Raw genomic sequence first — 20,013 nt, forward strand, 5'->3', positions numbered from 1 at the left:
ATTGTATTTTTGACAGGGATATTTTTTTTTCTGTAAATCTTCTGCCTGTTTGTTCTTGGTTATTTATAATTTAGCTTATGATATCTTTAGGTTCTGATTTTGATTTACATTTGTACTATTTTTGTTAGATTGCTTGTTTTTTTGTTTCAGCGGTCTCTCATATAACCTCAATTGTGTTGGAAGAGACCTAAAGCAACAAACAACAACAAATAATCGCATCGGGGTTTTCCAGACACGGATAAAATAGCTTCGGGCATGTCTGCAAAAAATATTCATGATTTCTATCAAGATGTGATACTTTGTAAGTCGGCAAGGAAATCCTTCTCGTGCATTTCGTTGCCTTGTGGTTTTGTTTCGTTTTTCAATGTTTTTTTGTTTTTTGTTTTTTTTTTAATTCGATTGTTTGTTTCTTTTTTCTTTCTTATTTTTCTATTTCTTTAGTTGGTTGGACTTCAGGTTTTGTTTTTGTTTTTGTTTGTTTGTTCTTTTTTTCGGGTTTGTTTGTTTTTTTCAGCGGGATGGGTGGGTTTTATTCTTGTGTCTAAAATTTCCAGGTCTTATAATTATAACAAGAAAGTTCTTTGACTGGTAGATGATAACAATATTGACTAAAACTGGAGTTCAGTGGCTAAATAAAGTATTTGAATTTTGACCATATCCCTACCCCAATCCCCACCCCCCCCCCCCGCCCTCCATCAAATGCTCAAATTAATCATAATTCTAAAATATCCATTCCCGACCTTAACATTAAATATCTAATCAATTTGTAAATTGAAAGCTTGAAAATGTATATATCAACAACCCGGTCGCTAACCACGCTCAAAATTGTTTGACTTTCGTCAAAATAAAGATATAATAGGGTCTCCAGCGTGGCAATGATGCAGTAATTATCTAATTAAAAATTTACCAAAGTGAGTTGAAACAATTTTATATGAGTGCGCAGGCGCCCTCAATTTTAAAAATTAAATTTGTAAAAAGTTGCATTATATCTAATTTACTCATATCAACAAGATCTTGTAACAAAGGAAACAAAATGCTCCTGAAAAAAATAATTGATTTTGCACTGAATCCCCTCAGACTAACAAGAACATAGAGATTTTGAAAGATAAAAAGATGAATTTTTACTCAATATATTGATTCTTGGAAATCAATTTTAATATAGCGATTTCCAGTGTTGAAGAAATATGTAGTATTCTATTTATTTCAATGGAATCGTAAGGACAGAGGAGAAGGAAGGAAATTTACGATAGATTCGAATTCATATGGTTAATCTTGTATTAATATCGATATCTTTATATCAACGAATAATATTATGAGGGAATCTCATTCCCCATCAATTCTTCCTCTCTCTCTCTCTCTCTCTCTCTATCTATCTATCTCTCTCTCTCTCTCTCTCTCTCTCTCTCTCTTTCTTTCTTTCTTTCTTTCTTTCTTTCTTTATAAGTTTGTCTATATATTCATCGGAGAAATAAAGTCAATATTGATCAGATCTGTAAATAACGGTACAACGAAACAGTTGAATCTAGAATCACAAATCAGTAAGTACAACTATTGTAAAAAAATTCTCATTTTTAGGATGGAGCCACAAAACCAAAAAAAAAAAAAGAAAGAAAACATCGCTGATTGAGCACATCTAGTGGGTTTTGTGCTATAAAAAAGCTCAAGTTTTCGGAGTGTTTTTTTTTTTTTTTTTTTTTTTTTTTGTACATTCCATTTTACCGATTTCAGTACAGTTGTTTTGTGCCTTATTATCATTATATAAAATGTTTAGCAGACAAAGATAGGATACGTTCTGATGACAATGGGAAATAGAGGCAACGTTATTTACAGATGTACTTGCCAAGGAAAATGAGGTGTATTCTAAACAAGGGGAACTAAATATAATCCCAAAAGACGAAAACGCTTAAATGGAATGATAAATATGGCAATTTTGAATCATTTTTAAACTGGGCTTTGGTTAAAAAGCAAAGTGGTGTTAATAATAAGCACAGAAAATCCTCATACCACAAGGAAAACAACATCATCATCATCATCATCATCACCATCACCATCACCACCATCGTTGTCGTCATCGTCGTACCATCAACAACCACCAAATCCACCATCCTCACCACCACCATCACTACCATCATCATCATCATCATCATCATCATCATCATCATCATCATCATCATCATCATCATCATCATCATCATCATCATCATCGTCGTCGTCGTCGTCATTGTCATCCTCATCACGATCACCATCATCACTTCCCTCCTCATCTACATTTTACTACTATTCATCGGTACACAAATAACCAACTCCATTCCAACGCCAGGGTCGTTAACTCCGTAGTGATGTGGCATTGCGTGGCAGGATAATCCTGAATGTCATCCTAGGCTAAAGAATTGAGTACACACAGTACGGATCTATCGAACGGACGAATTGACCTAACGAGCTGCTCAATCCGCCCCAATTCCCAACACATACCCCCCCCCCCCCTTTCAACCCACCCCCTTCACCACCCGCAATTTAGACACCTAAAAAATGATTAGTATTGCAGTTTTTCAGGGGGTGCAGATAGGTGAAGTCACGGGTTTGAGAGTTTTTGACAAGATGATGGTCGATCGATTGTTATTTGAAGGACGAATTTTCTGGCAAAACTTTTAAAAGCATGTTTTTTCTTTTATAGTTAGTAGGGCAGTGCAGTATAGAGTGATAAAGAATGTAAGAGAGAAGGAGCGGGGGATATAGAGAAAGAGAGAGAGAGAGAGAGAGAGAGAAAGAGAAAGAGAGAGACGGAGGGAGAGATGGGAGGGAGAGAGAGAGAGAGAGAGAGAGGAAGGGACAGAGAGAGAGAAGGGAGATAGACAGGGAGGAGAGAGGGAATAGGGAGAGAGAGGGAGAGGGGGAGAGAGGGAGAGAGAAGGGGGGCACAGCTCAAAGATAGAACAAATGGGACAGAGGTGGGAAGAATGTTGAAAGAGAGAGAGAGAGGGAGGGGGGGGGTAATAAAGAGGTTAGCCGATCCCCCAATTATATAATAATATAATGACATTTCTCTTGTAAAAATGGTAACCATTCCGCTGTTTTTAATGCTTCCTCCCTCGGTATAAAAACAAATGTGATAAAATTCAAAACTATCGGCCAGCCAATCAACAGCTTGCATCCCCTCCAACTCCAAACCTTGAAAGTGTTTATGCTTTTAACACCGACGTGTCTCAATAATGAAAACCAGAAGATGTGACCAGGAAAATAAGCAAGGAAAAGGTAAACTAAACAAGGAAGAAAGATGAGTCATACTCAACCTTAAGTAAACACGTTTAGCTATAGTTTATTGATCTCCTCACTTTAATTGGTAATATCGGGGCAAACGTTTCGGTTTAAAAATGCAGCAAAAGACATACCGATATAAACATATGCGGTGCTTTTGGATAGGAAAAATAATAAACAAAATGAAGGTGCCTATAGTTTAACTTAGTAGATACGGTTGTTTTTCTGATTTATTCTTGAATAACATTTGGATCGAACGAAGATAGAGGCCAAACAGCAACCGACTATACGGTTTTGTGGTATAACTCTAGCCTTACTGACAGTCACGACGTGATTCTTCATTTGTAACCCAATTCGGAATTGGAGTACGAGGTAGAGCTCTAGCTTTTTAACCCGTAGATCTTATGATCGAGTCCAATGTGGGCGAGGTTATTTGGAAAAAGCTCTCGTAATGAGGTTTGAATGAGTAATTAGCCAATTGCCGTGTAGTCTCTGTCGAAAAATTATTATAAAACCACCATATGGAACGCACTGTAAAGCGCTTTGAGAACATAAAGTAGAAAGTAAATGATAATCAGGAATCGATAAAAAGTTGTCCAGAGACCAAATACCACATTTCGGGATTCGGATTAGCAGCCATTTTAATCTCTCAGTGGACTTTTTGTGGAATTTTCTCTTTATCAACCATCTATATAGAAAATGACAGAATTTAACATTCAGCACAAATTTATGAACACCCTTCGCCTACCATCCCGCTCCTCCCACCGCACACACACACACACACACACACACACACACACACACACACACCACCTGCCATTTTCTTTGTGGCCGCACTACGGCTACGTAGATGACGGGCAAGTGTCCGAGTTAGCTAACAAGCCGTAAAAATCGGAGTCTTTCCAAATAACGAGATTAACAAGGCGTCCGATGGAGATTATCTGCATACAGATAGAGATTAAAGGATTATGTGCTCTTAACCTATGACGGTATGTTAAGGCATCAGATTAATTGTTTGTATTGTTTTGTTGTCCATTGGATGGCAAGGATAAAAACATCTCCCAGGAATGTGAAACAATATAGAATTGGTGTCAACTAGAGATCGGAATTTGAAGTATAGATGAATTTATTTTTCATCAAATAACTTACTTTGAAATAAACATTATTTTTAGAAAATAAATCTGGACTGGAAAACTATTAGTTGGTAACTGGCACCAATGTCACTTTAAAATCTCTTAAGAGTTGTTAAACATATAAAAGCAACAACAACAAAATTCATGTAATGCTGGCGATTTAATCAAACACCAGGAGACAAAAAGTTATTATGACAAAGTCTGGCCAGAATAACCCAGTCTAATTTTGAATGAACAATAAAGTAAAATTAACAAAAGTGTTTTGGGCACTTGAGAAAAGGGTGCACCACATAGGATGTAAGCACAGTTACTGTTCTCTCTAGATACATTATTTTCTTTTCAATTTTATTGGTCATAAGTTAATGTTTTTGACTAAAACGCTTTATTTATATATTTTTTTAATCGGGAGTGCAAGGACTATGTACACAAGTGAAACATGATGGTTTAAATAATGTTACATTATTCCCTATTATGGTAATTTGTAACTTTGGATTTTAGCCTTCAGTTCAACAAATGTGGCCACTTTGTCAATTTGGTATAATGTCGGAAAGAACTTGTTGAAGAAAACTCATTTTAAAGTCAAATTCATCAGAATAAGGAAAATTAAATGTCCTAAAGCATCAAAAATAAAACTCTCTCTCTCTCTCTCTCTCTCTCTCTCTCTCTCTCTCTCTCTCTCTCTCTCTTTCTCTCATTAAATTTGACTTAAATGTTATATGTTAAGCTTAAAATGCATCAGGTTTAAACTGGCAAAATACTGTTTTCAATCGAAGGGTCACAAATGGTCTCATAGCGCAAATAGAGGAATAGATTTCCAAAACGGCTCAATACTAGTTAATCCTCTGACAAGTTGAGTCCGTCCATCTATGAATGATTGATACACTGTGGTCACAGTTGGGGACATACAGACATAGATTCTGGACGTTGTAGCGGACGGTCGTCTCTTTCCTGGTCATTTATTATGGATGAGAATGGACGGGTGGATTTTCGGGGGGTAGATAGGGGGATAAGGCGGTGTCTGGATTGACTGGAGATTTGAGTTGATGGAATGAGAATGGTTGGTTGCAGAGATGGATTGAATACAATAAAGGTGTAAAATATGGAAGAGTTAAAGTCCAGAATTCTGTAGTTATCACAGTTTCTATAACGTCAAATTAATACTATGAATATTGCTTCTTATCCCTTGGTTAGAACTCTCATGCCATTGCAGAGTAGTTTCTGACAGATTAGAGTGACGTACTTCATCATATTTTCTGATAGGCAATTGGTGTTTATCATTTCATTTACCTCATAACAGAAAAAGAAAGTCAAGTTGTGAAAATGAAAAGGGCGATTATATTATCTTGAAAGCGGGAAGTTTGGGAAGTGAGAAATAAAGAGGAGAACGTCCAATACAACCTGATAGCAGGCCAAAAATAGAAGAAAGAAAGGAGATGAAGGGGATAGTGACATCATTGATGAAGGAATGGAACATCGCTATAGGGAAAGGAGGGGTCGCCGTGATGATGATGGAAATAACTGTACAAAATTTAATAAAGAGGTTGAAATTGAAAATATGATCTAAGTTCGACATTAGCGCCAAAAAATACAACTTTTATATAATAATATAGGCTAAAAAAGAGAAATGGAAAAATAACTACATAAAAGCTGACCTTTAAAACCGGTCGTTTTATGTTTCGTTTTAAAACAGAGAAGCATTTTTATGTCGGTTTAATTAAGTTTTTGAACCTGACAAGGTCTCAATGGCACTCTCACCTTGTTTACCTAGAGGCGACGTTCTTTCAGAGATGGTAGCAGGCCATAATGGAATCATGTCCTACTACTTTTTAGAGGGGAAAAAATGTAATGATAATATCATAGAGATAGAATAGAAGTCAATCGATAAGGCGGTCCGGGCACTGTCGGATGTTGTTATTAGATTATTATTTATTATTGCATTATCCCAGAGGTGCCAACTTGACGGGTGAAAATAGGGGCGAAACCTTCAATTCCACACAGGGCTTGACAATGGATATTTCTTGAACAAATACGGAATAATTGTTGTTTTCTTTCTTATTAAAAAAAATTGTTGGTTTTGTTTTTGTTTTTTTTGTTTTTTGTTTTTTTTTGGGGGGGGGGGGTGGGGGGGGGGGGGCTGGGGGGGGGGGGGGGTTTGTTGAAAAAATACGTCATTAAATCACCTATTTATTTCACACAGTCAGTTGATTTATAGTTCTAAAGTTTCTTTCCGGATGAAATGTCTGCTGGTTTTTGAAAAAAATACGGATAGTTGGCATCTCAGTATCGTGGAGCCCGTCTGGAAAATTCCATTTACTGTGAAGTATTTCAGGAGTGGGTTTTCGAGTAGATGACGTCCATTAGCCGCGGTGATTTGATAGACAGTGGGTATCGGGTGCTTACCTATCAACTTTGGGTTGGGGTTGTTGGGAGTCTTGGTTAGGCATTAAGTTGGATTGATCCAGAAAACAAAAACTACTGTGCTGAATGTTCTGAAATGGATTAATTCCTTTCTTTAAAAAAAAAAAAAAAAAAACTTCTTGGTCTGTGTCGCACCGTTCTGATAAGCTACTTCTGTTTTGCTGCGAGTCAATTGAAGGTTGCAGACAACAAAAAGAATTAGTTTAGATACTAAGGATTAACACAATTTTACAACATCCGGCATAGTATCTGATGGGCAAGAGAGTATCGTGTCAACCAAACAATATTTTTACAGATTATATTCGATAATGATATCAACACTGTACAGTTTGAACTTTTATCTTTTAAAAGCATTTTTTTTTTTTTTGTTTGTTGCTTTAGGTCTCTTCCAACACAATTGAGGTTATATGAGAGACCGCTGAAACAAAAAAACAAGCAATCTAACAAAAATAGTATAAATGTAAATCAAAATCATAACCTAAAAATATCATAAGCATTTTCACTGACTCGTAAAGTATTAGAATGGCATTCGTTTTAAACTTTCTTCAAACAATTCTTTAATAAATTCTTCAAATCCGTAATATTTTTTTTTTCATTAGTTAAAATGTATCAAATATAGGAATAATACATTTTTAAAGAAAACACTAAGAATACGATAATATCAAAATGTGTCGATTTACGTAATATGGGACTTCTCTATACCCTGTATTTCTTATCATAGTTGATTTATAAGTAGTTCATTATTGCTAATTGGTCTTAGAGAGATATGGTTATACTCTGCCAGAATCATAACGTTTAAAACCGTCCGTACACAAAGAACATCCTTGGAAGACGAATTGCCATCCAAAACAATGGTAGGTATATCACGAACACCTATCAATCTTTGTCTATCCCTTGACCTAGTTGGAGGGCCTTTCAATCAGTCCTATCTTTGATCTTATTCATTTAAATTGTGGTTCTATAGTGTGCAACATCTAAGAATCTTTCTAATATCTGCATTAAGAAGAATGGTTAAAATTGAATAACACCATATATTAATTTTTTTTTAAAAGAAATACAAGCACAAAATATGTTTTCCTCTTCAACAGTTTTCAAAGTTACTTTTCTTGATTTCACCATCCAAAAATAGAACGGAAAGTGAAAGATGACAGAACATTTCGTATAATGTTACTTTTATAGTTCTGCACTTTAAAACAACAACATTAAACAGAGTCATTACAAGATAAAGCCAAAATACCATAATAAAGCTACCCAAATACCTTCCAAGAAAAAAAAAAGTCGATAAGACAAATTAGCACGATAAATGATAACATAATCAGACTTATCGCCATTTTGGAACAAGATCTATCACTCTCCACGCACTGGCCTCGTAGCTGGTGTTTTACCTCCGTGTAAAAACATCCCAAGAGATTTGATGCATTGGTTCTACCACCTCCATCACTGGATGTTCGATAGCAGACCTGTAACAAGAATCCAGAATCCTGTCCTTTTTTCCCCCCTTACTTGTTTTCTTTATTTTTCCACTTATTTCTCTTCACGTCTTTATAAGCGGTGAACTCGAATAATGTGTTTTCCAGTCTGCTGTTCCGGCCCGGTTTCCCAAACCCTACATCTCTTATCAAGCTGAGCGCTAGTGATGTGTGACTTCGAATGCGTTGTTATCAACATTTTCCCAATAAAAGAAAGCAATAATTTTTTCTGACAACTTGATTATCTGTCTGCCCGTACTTTCTCTCTCTCTCTCTCTCTCTCTCTCTCTCTCTCTCTCTCTCTCTCTCTCTCTCTCTCTCTCTCTCTCTCTCTCTCTCTCTCTATCTCTCTCTCGATCTATCTATCTATCTATCTATCTTCCAAACAAATTCTCTCCATCTTCGATCTACATCTAAATCAATCCTTTTCCTACTGCCGCTCCCCTAAGTGGCTAAGCCTCACTGCCCCTCTCTCTTTCTCTATCTCTCTCTCTCTCTCTCTCTCTCTCTCTCTCTCTCTCTATCTATCTATCTATCTCTCTCTCTATCTATCTCTCTCTCTCTCCCTCTCTCTCTCTTTCTCTCTCTCATTCTCTCTCTCTCACTCACTCACTCTCGTCCACTCCACACTTCCTTTCGTTTATAATCTGATTTATTTTTTAATGTCTCAGCCCCCCCCCCCCCTCTCACACTCCTTAAACTCCATCATGTATCAAATCGGTGTTAGAATTATCTCTTGGTATTGAAAACAAAACGAATAGGCTTGTCGTGATTATTCTAACATAACGCTTTACCTGTCAGAACACGAATCGTTGGTAATCAATATCCTAACGATACCGGCTGTACTTCCATATAACACTTATATTTTATTTTAATCAGAAACTTTTAACTTACTTGAGATTTGTTATATCGCGCAATATCCACTAAATGTGATCAAAGAGCTTTACAAAGGGCCCCTAACAAACAGCAACACACCATACATATTCGTTGAGAACAAAAAAGTATTACTTAAGAAGGGAGAAACAGATAAAAACAGAGAATAAAATAATTTTTTAACAACCTTCATTCTTATTATTAAAAGAATATTAATACTCGGTTATAAATGTATTTTAGGCCACAATTCCCTATCAAAGACATCTCTAAATTAATTAATATTTTTAGCATTTTTAGTTTGAAATTTTAAATTGTTCCATGTTTTGGCAGTACGAAATACAGATGTATTCTTCCTAATTGAAGTGGAAAATCTTAAAATAAATATTTCAAGTTCATCTCCAAAAATTGAAATAATTTTTACATTGAGCAGGCATCAATTATCAAACTGTCCACCCTCTGTTGCAAGAAGCGAGCCAAGGCTAAATTAACAAAGGCATGGGTGCAAGTAGGTCAGGCCAAAAAGCCTGAAATCCAATTCTAACAATTTTTTTAAAAAGCCTGAAACTTATTTTGAAATGTGACCTATTGCCTTAAAATGGCAAAATGATGAGATGACCCAGATGCCGGAAATGAATTAAAATCCATTTCAAAAAGCCATCTTGCACCCATGCACAGGGGATATTATAAAATTTAATGACGACAGGTAGGTTTGGATCACTATGTCGCGACATCGGGATTACAAAATATTTGATTACAGTCTACACATGAAAAGCAAAGAATTCGTCCTAACTCTTTTGATTGCATTGTTAAACATCCGGTTTTCAGAAGAACGAATTACTGAGATGTAATGAATATGTGAAGGAAATAGGATAAGTAGTCCTACGGAGGCCATGGAGTCGAAGTTTATCCCGCTTTTTTTAGCGTTAAACGGACAATAGCAAATATTCACGACCCTTTGTACTTTCCGCCAGATCTAACAGACCCAGCTACCCAATCACTGCTAGTTCGACAGGAAGGGGTCTGAAATTGTGTTGTTTTTTTTTTGCATGTGAAGCGAGTGCTCTACAAACTCATCTCCATTTGGGCCAATGGACATGAAATAGGAAACCGTTGGTGATACCTAGTTATTTTAACTAAGTAGGTTTCAGATTGGGTGCGCAAAAAATTATAATAATATATGATACTTTTCTTCGCCCTCATCCCCCCCCCCCCCATACACACACCTATTTTATCTTATAGTTGTTAATTTTAGTTTGTTTAAGTCGGTACTGATTTCAAAGAGTATGTGGCAACAACAAAAACAGTTTTACATATAGCTCAATTATAATTTCAATCATAATACCTTTTGCATGTATTTCCTATAAACATGTTAGTGGCTCTATACAGAGAGACGTCAGCACAACAACAAAAAGTTACCCTAACCCATAACATAATGGAGACGCAAGACAATCAATCCCAAGAGGGGGCCAAGATGCAAAATAGCAGCAAACCAATATTTCCCCCTATGTTCTCTAGGGAGACGGACTGTCAAAAGCGGTGAAGTATGCATAGCTCCGGAACCAGGAAACTGGCAGTGGAAGGGAAAAATGGTTCAATATGCCATCATCACCAGAATCTTCCTTGTAGTTTTGTGTGATTTGGTGTGTGTGTGTGGGGGGGGGGGGCTGACTTTTTAGGAGGGGGAGGGGGGGGGCGAGTTATTTTGTTCATTTGTTGTTTTGTTTTGTTATTGTTTTATTTTGTTTGTTTTGTTATTGTTTTTTGTTTTGTTTTTTGTTTATTTGGTTTTTTTTTTGTTGGGTTTTCTTTTAGGGGTAGGGGAGGGGGGGGGGTGATCTGTTTTTGGGTCCTTGATATTCAATTCTTTTCTTTTTCTTTTACTTACAGGGTGTGAAATTGACATCGACGATATAGTGGCAGACGTTATGGATTATATCTGAGCTTAAAAGAATATCGATGTCGGAGCACAAAGACAAGAGATATTTGGAGATCTACAGAATATAATGACGAAGCAGATGAGGATGAATAGACGGTTTTGTTAAAGAGACGCCTTAAGATAAATAGACTGATATACGTGCGGATATTCCGAGTCTAAGGATAAATGAAAAGATAACAATTCAACATAGATAATATATATATATATATATATATATATATATATATATATATATATAATATTGATTGATGAAAATAGATAGATATACAGATAAATAGATAGATAGATAGATAGATAGATAGATAGATAGATAGATATACAGATAAATAGATAGATAGATAGATAGATAGATAGATAGATAGATAGATAGGTTAAATGATATTTATAAATAAATCTGTCCTGACTGAAAGAAGAAACGGACCAAAAAACAAAAAAAAACAAAAACACCCAAAAAAAAAAAAACATAAATGACTGGTAAAAACGAATGAAGAATGTTTTAAGTGCCTCCCACAATAATATGTTAAAAGACATGCACACAAAACGGAATTAGTAGTGATTTCCACTGAGGACAGGACGGACGTAGATATTCGGAATGTAAATTGCCTCTTACAAAGTGTTAGTAAGTAAGTGGGACATAAAAGGTTTGATGGTCTCGTCCTCACCCAATGGGGTATATTATGTGCTTAACCCTTTACAGGCGAGATTCGTGTTTACTCTAACCTGAAATCATTTTTCAGATTTTACCAAGAGAACAGTAGACAGTGGGAGTCGGACTTCATAGTTTATACCCAAATCACATCGCTGTTACTTCTCTTTTATTGACACCAGTTAAGGTCTTCAATATACCTTGATGAATAGAGGAGTGTTCTGGTTTGCTTTGATGGAGACTCATTCACTCTTGCAATGAAAGGGTTAAAACCCCTGCAAAAATTCCCACAGACAACGTTGTTATCAAAAAGAGAAGGAGAAAAGTGAGAAAACATTATGAGTGGAATATGGTGAGAAGGAAATTGCAGATGTCTTTTTATAAAAATGTATCCCTAAATAGGACAGTTGTTAAGCAAATTGGGTCATAATTATCATAATGGTAAAGTCTATGATCGGGTTTTAGTATCGGGATTCAAAGGAAAGTGATTGTATTGGGATATGTCGGAAGAAAATGTGGTCATCCATTGGCATTCATGGAAACGAGATGTCATTCCGTTTTATCTAGCGTGAAACGAACGGCAGCAATTCCTTGAAAGCCTCCATTGCTGAGTTCTTACTCTCAATCAGTTTAGACAGCAGGCAGAGAATGATGTTATGTCTCCGACCTTGCAAGGGTTCAAACCCCGTGTGACGCGGCATCATATGGATGTGAAAACCGAACAAATAAAGGCATCCTTTTTGTTCTAGCACGCTTAAACAATTCGCCGCTACAGACAGTTAGATACACATTCACACCTGAGTCGAGTGGGATAAAAATGTAACTGAAATACGCTCAACAACGCTTGACTTCATTACGTGACAAGACTCGTACAGCTGATACGCTTAATGACAAAATGTGAAGCACGTTGAATATAATCCGTGGAAATGCTCTAAAATGTTCGTATTTATTCTTATTTTATTTATGAGCCACCGGGGATATATAAGTAACAATATTCGAATGCATCTAATAGTTGGGTGGTCTTTTGCTAATTTTGAACAGATAAAAATCGTTTGTTAAGTACACGTACAATAAATTCTGGTCGTTAGTTCTTGGTAGAGAGGGAGAATCGGTTTAGCTGTCTCTCACTGAGAGAATCACTGGCGGAAATATTCATTTGCTAAAAGAGTTTCAAAAAACAAAACACATTTTCGCTCAATCTAACACAGACACATGTGCTGTAATTAGGCAATTTCTGAACCAATAACGATTTAATAGCTTAATGGAGTCGGTCGAATGATATCCAGATTTTTAAATAGCTCGACTCGTGAGCTTAATCCATCCAACAGATGCATTAGCATAGTGAAAGTTTTAAATTTGGTAGCATGCAGAGTGAATGAATGCCATTTACGGAAACAATAAATGTATGTATTACTCGTATTATTGACAAAAACTCTGTACAAGTAAAGGTTGGTATTTAATACACGTTAAAAGATTCAAATTACAACTGTATTATTTTTTACCTTAGCATGACAACCACACTTCCAATGTGATTTTTGTGGAGTCGGATCGTTTGTTCAATCAGTATTCACCCATTTTTTTAAAAATGATACGCGTTCTCCATATATATATATATATATATATATATATATATATATATATATATATATATATATATATATATATATATATCAAATCTATTTTTTCTTATTGTTTGTGGTTCTCAGATTTAAAATAAACATTCGTCCAATAAGCTCATCGTGGATTCTACAAAATACCAACTGAATTGTTTCTTCAGTGCAATCTGGTTCCAAATGATTTTTTTTTCTCCTTTCTTACCAAGCTATCTGTAACCACGTCAAATCATAAACAAATCATGTCAGCATTGAAAGCCGCACTAATTGCCTTAGAACTCAAATTCATATGCAAGCAAATAGTCCCAACATTGCATATTACATGATAACATTGTGGTACGGACTTATACCACGTACTACACAATTACTAATACTTATGCAAACTCTATCCAATGAATTATGTGACCCATCGTTACAAAACGGTATTAAATCAGGGTAAACTAGAAACTGAAATTTTACTTTTAGATCTAGATAATGAAACGTTACAGAATGTGTATGGCCCATTGTGAAGAATGACAATAGTTCCTTAACCTAAACAAGGTTCAGATTTTATATTTCTACCAATTTCCACTCTTAATCTAATTTGATGAATCCGGTTAATCCTGTAGTAATACCGATGTGTAGCGGTCACATGACATAAGAGTATCCAGACATTCCAAAGATGGAAAAAAAATCGGTATGAGAAGAAATCTGATATATGATGTCGAAGAAATCATCACAGTTTCAACATTGTTGCAATGTGTTCATTGATAGATAAGGTCGTGCAACTCACCTTTCATCTGGAAAAAGCTCATATTTTGTATCGCGTGTATGGCCGGCGTGTTATCCAGGGTGAGTTCAAACTCAGGAGATACTCTCGGGGCAAGTTCCATTTCTTTGTTGAAGTTGGTGTCGGCCTGAGCTACTCGACTGACGAGACCGTGAGATACCTGAAAATAGAATAATTAGACAGAAATTGGTTTACAAATTTGGACGGCCTTCTGGGGAGATAATTTAAGAAGGAAGTGGTTATTCAGTATCAGATACTGAATAGTGCTTTGCCACTATTCAGTATCCATAAGGAACTCTTTTTTATAGAGAGAGTGAAAAGTGCGACAATCTCGGTTGAATGGAAATAAACTGTTGACCTACTTCCAGATTGAACACATGCACTAACTGACAGCCCGATTCAAAGCTGTAAAAATATTTTGATCGTAATTTTTTTTTAATTTTTGCTTTTATGCAATTAACATAGTTCAAAATATCAAAATAAGAGTGGCATTCAAATCCATTTTTAAATGTCTAAATAGACATGATTAAATGTCACTAAGAGTTCAGTGACACCATGGCTTGGTGGATATAAGCTGTTTGACTCTGAGTTTTAAGGTTCGAGAGTTCAAATCCCGGTAGGGGTGACTTGTTTTTTTTTTTCCCCATTATTTTTTTAATTCCTCTGTCTATTGATATTTTTTAAACTTTTGTTTTTATAATTTTATTTGCTTGTAATATACTTTAATGTTGATATTATACTATTGTACTTTTATTATATTATTATTATTATTATTATTATTATTATTATTATTATTATTATTATTATTATTATTATTATTATTATTATTATTATTATTATTATTATTATTATTATTATTATTATTATTATTATTATTATTATTATTATTATTTCTACTTACTTACTATTATTATTATTGTTGTTGTAATCGTCATCATCACTATTATGATTATGATGATTTTTTTTTAATCAAGTAGTTGGAGTAATTTAATCAGTTATCGATTTATTACGAATATCTTTTATGTGTTATCATCTCGTTGTTGTTTTTCATTATTGTGCTCTTCTATTGTTCATTATTTTTAAAAATCTTGTTTTTTTTCTGTTTGTCTCATTTGTTGTTGTTGTTGTTGTTGTTATTGTTGTTGTTGTTTGTTTGTTTGTTTGTTTTGTCATCTAAGGCAAACCCAATTCATTATAAATATGTGGGCAGACTTTCTGCATTTTTTAATTGAGCGATGTACTTCCGTGAATTAATTGCCGTACTATATTAAAATTTACGTGATAATAATAATAATAATAATAATAATAATAATAATAATAATAATAATAATAATAATAATAATAATAATAATAATAATAATAATAATAATAATAATAATATAATAATAAATAATAATTTAGATAGATACTGAATATTAGACTACAATTGACATCTATTTACTGAATACACGTGGTATTGTTAGGGGTGTTTCTTTTTTTACGAAACCTGCCAAAACACGCCGATACCCGACAAAGTTATGGGAAGTAGGCAGCAGTGGGGAGTGAACCTGGGACTCAGGGAAGTGTACACCGTTGGGGAGTGAACCTGGGGCTGGGTTTCGTAAAAAAAAAGCAATTACTTTTTTACCAAACCCGACAATATCCGACAAAGTTATGGAAAGAAAGTAGGCAACAGTGAGGGAGTGAACCGGAGATTCAGGGAAGTGTACACTATTGGGGAGTAAACCTAAGTCTATGGTTTTTTGGCGGGATTTGGCGGATTTCGTAAAAAAGTAATTGCTTCATTCTCGTCTGGTACCCATCTCCCATAGTCCGGCTTCATTTCCCACTGGTATCCATCTTCCCTAGTCCCAGGTTCATTTCCACTGATATCCTCTTCTCACAGTCCCAGGTTCACTCCCAACCGGTGTGCACTTCCCTGAGTCCCGGTTCATTGCCCAATGGTGCCCACTTCCCATAACTTTTGAAAATTTCGGTAGGTTTCGAAATAAAAGTACATTCTGAGCTCACTGTCCACTGGAATCAGCATCTCGCAGTCCCAGGTTCAATCCTCATCAGTGTCCAAATCCCAGATTCACTCCCCACTGCTGCCTGCTTCCATAACTTTGTCGGGTTTTGGCGGGTTTCGTAAATAAGTAATTCCCCCTCCCCCTTGGTATTGCTTTTTTACAAAATCCAGAGTCCCAGGTTCACTCCCCACAAGTGTACACTTCCCTGAATCTCAGGATCACCCCCCACTGTTGCCTGCTTCAATAAGTTTGTCGGATATTGCCATGTTTTGTCGGGTTTCGTAAAAAAGTAATTGCTTTTATATGAAACTCGCTGAAACCCGCCGAAAACCAGAGTCTCAGGTTCACTCCCTACTGGTGTACACTTCCTTGAATCTCAAGTTAACTCCCTACTGTTGCCTACTTCCCATAACTGTCGAATATTGCCGGGCTTCGTAAAAAAGTAATTGCTTTCATGTGAAACTCGCTGAAACCCGCCGAAAACCATAGTCTCAGGTTCACTCCCACTGGTGTACACTTCCCTGAGTCTCAGGTTCACTCCCCACTGTTGCCTACTTCTCACAACTTTGTCGGATATTGCCGGATTTCGTAAAAAAAGTAATTGCTTTTATGTGAAACTCGCTGAAACCCGCCAAAAACCATAGTCTCAGGTTCACTCCCCACTGGTGTACACTTCCTGAGTTTCAGGTTCACTCCCCACTGGTGTACAATTCCCTGAGTCTCAGGTTCACTCCCCACTGTTGCCTACTTCCCACAACTTTGTCGGATATTGTCGGGTTTCGTAAAAAAGTAATTGCTTTTATGTGAAACTCGCTGAAACCCGCCGAAAACCAGAGTCTCAGGTTCACTCCCCACTGGTGTACACTTCCATGAATCTCAGGTTCACTCCCCACTGTTGTCTACTTCCCATAACTTTCTCAGATATTGCCAGGTTTCGTCGGGTTTCGTAAAAGAGTAATTGTTTTTATATGAAATTCGCTGAAACCCGCTGAAAACCAGAGTCTCAGGTTCACTCCCCACTGGTGTACACTTCCCTTTGTCTCAGGTTCACTCCCCATTATTTGCCTACTTTCCATAACTTTGCCCCATTTTGTTGGGATTTGGCGCATTTTGTAAACAAAAAGTAATTGCTTTTTTTTTTTACAAAACCCGCCGAAACCCAGTCCCAGGTTCACTCCTCACTGGTGTTTACTTCCACGAATCTCAGGTTCACTCCCCACTGTTGCCTACTACCCATAACTTTCTCGGATATTGCCAGGATTAGTTGGGTTTCGTAAAAAGTAATTGCTTTTATATGAAACTAGCTGAAGCCCGCCGAAAACCATAGTCTCAGGTTCACTCCCCACTGGTGTATACTTCACTGAGTCTCAGGTTCACTCCCCACGCTTTGCCGCATATTGTCGGGTATCGTAAAAAAAGTAATCCCCCCCCCCACACACACACACACATTTTTTATTGCTTTTTTACAAAACCCAGAGTCCCAGGTTCACTCCCCACTGGTGTACACTTCCCTGAATCTCAGGTTCATCCCTCCCCCTCCTACACACACACACACACACACACACACACACACACACACGCTGCTGCCTACCTCCCATAACTTTGTCGGATATTGCCGGGTGTCGTCGCGTTTCGTAAAAAGTAATTGCTTTTTATTACGAAACCCGCCGAAACCCAGTCCCAGGTTCACTCCCCACTGGTGTACACTTTTCTGAGTCCCAGATTCACTCCCACAGCTGTCCTCTTCCCATAACTTTGTCAGGTTTCGGAAAAAAAAAAAAACACCGTACAAAAACCACTATTCAGTGTCAGATACTGAATAGTGCAAAACCACTATTCAGTATCAGATACTGAATAGTACAAAAGCACTATTCAGTATCAGATACTGAATAGTGCAAAACCACTATTCAGTATCAGATACTGAATAGTGCTAGCCATTTAAGAATTAGATTATTTCTGAATCTTGAAATGCCAAAGAGCAATGTCCGTCTAGACAGGTCAAATGTATGGGGGTTTTTTTCTTGAATGACTTGGCAGGTTGTAGAGTTCTCAGTTTGTTTAAGTTGAGATAAGTTTCATAGTTTTTGTTGTTGTATTTTCAAGCTACATCGTTGTATCTGGAGCAACTGTTACAAATGTTAATGTTATTTTAAAACTTACGAATAATAAAGATGGCGTTGCTGATGACACGATGATGGCGGTGATAATGATGGTGAAGATCGTATTGATGAAGTGGATAACGATTGCCTTAATATCAAACACGATATTATTTCTCAATTAGAGAATAGTAAATTTAAAAAGGAACCACGAAAACAAAACAAATTAACCTTTTACTAATTTAGATATACTACGAGTAACCATTTTACCAGCTGAAGAACACATTTTAACATATTGAGTGAGAAAGGAAGGGAGCAAATTACCATGTTGCAAAAAAAGCCAATGAATTGACGGGTTCATTAAAATTTGAGACATCGTTTTAATTGATTCAAATTGGGTTTTTCACGAGTCTTGTCTGATTTTCAACGTGTTTAGAGTTTTCCAACTTAACATCCCGAGTAATTACTCAGATTCACCAGCGTGATTTGTACGTTAGGAGACCCAGAGTCTGCATAGGAAGCTCAAAGTATTTACTCCCCTACTTGAAAGGAATTTAAACCATTCCTTACTACAACCATTTATGAATGAAAAAAAAAATTTTCGTTTAAAAGATTGTTCGTTTTCTTTTTCAAATTAAATTGGATTTTGAGTCGCCTTACTTGGTATATAACGATCAACATATTTTTGAAAAAAAAATTAACAACTAAAACTGAATGGAAAACAAAGCATTGATGTTTTTATTTTGTTTTTTGTTTTTTTGTTGTTTTTTTTTTGTTTGTTTTTTTTTGTTTGTTTGTTTGTTTGTTTTTTGTTGTTGTTTTTTTTGTGGGGGGGGGGGGGCAATCGTGTGGTATTTTTTAATTTGGATAAAATAATGAATTGAAACAGTTTGTAAAAGCTGTCTGCAAAATATATGATTTTACAATTTCCATATTATACGAGTACATATTAAGGGAATTCCCTAGATTGGAACCTAATATATAAAATTCAGAGTTGTTGAAGGCAAGTATTAAAGTAGTTGCTTATAACAAATAATATGTATTAATTTAACATGATTATAATGAATCTTTGATGGAATACCTATATTTCATACTATGGAGCTTTAATGCTACCCAAGACATGTCACATTCAGGATCACACAATTAAACACACATACACACAAATAGCAGTACAAAATAAAGGGTAACTGGGAGGTCATATCGATTTCAATACATAAAAAGTAGGAAATAAACGATAAAGCCAAGACAAGACGATTTTCAGTTGTTTTGGAAAATTGGATGACGGATTCATATTTTTTCTCTTCCGGTTCAGGAACCAAATTACGGAAATAACGGGCTGAGACAAGACAATAGGACTTAAGGGCCTCCAGAATATTTCAATGCTAGGTTGAAAGTCTTTTCATGTCATCTGCTGCTGCGGAATTGGAAAATAAAATAATGAGAGTAAGAAGGAAGGAAGGAAACGTACTTTTGAAATGGAATTTCAAGGTGAGAGAAAAGCAAAACAGAAGAGGGAAAAATAGCCTAAGCGTAGTTCGTACTTAACTTTAATGTTGAATGCCTTAAGATAGAGTCAAGAAAGAAAAGAGAGTGGTATGGGAGATTGTGAGAATAGAAGAAACGATTGTTGAAGATATGGAATCAATTACCCCAATGCTTACCCCCATAATGTGATTTTCAGAATAAAATGATGAGAATTGAAGACAGACAAATATGAAGAGACGCTGACATACATGAAAATAATAAGGCGCGATTAAGCGTTTGTGTGATGAAAATAGCAAGAATGAGAAGAGGTT

The 20,013-nt window shown here is 36.0% G+C and overlaps 1 protein-coding gene across 1 annotated transcript in view; it reads right to left on the reverse strand.

The window, feature by feature from the left end:
* Positions 1–20,013, reverse strand: part of LOC144962735 (E3 ubiquitin-protein ligase TRIM9-like) — a 269,597-nt gene that overhangs the window by 120,126 nt on the left and 129,458 nt on the right. Inside the window, exon 5 of the mRNA XM_078895941.1 lies at positions 14,116–14,272. Coding sequence (XP_078752067.1) covers positions 14,116–14,272 — 157 coding nt within the window. The remainder of the gene's footprint in view (positions 1–14,115; positions 14,273–20,013) is intronic.

The sequence above is a fragment of the Berghia stephanieae genome, chromosome 1, assembly GCF_034508935.2.
Source record: "Berghia stephanieae isolate SIO BIC M18660-M18661 chromosome 1, UCSD_Bste_1.3, whole genome shotgun sequence".
Classification (NCBI taxonomy): Eukaryota; Metazoa; Mollusca; class Gastropoda; order Nudibranchia; family Aeolidiidae; genus Berghia; species Berghia stephanieae.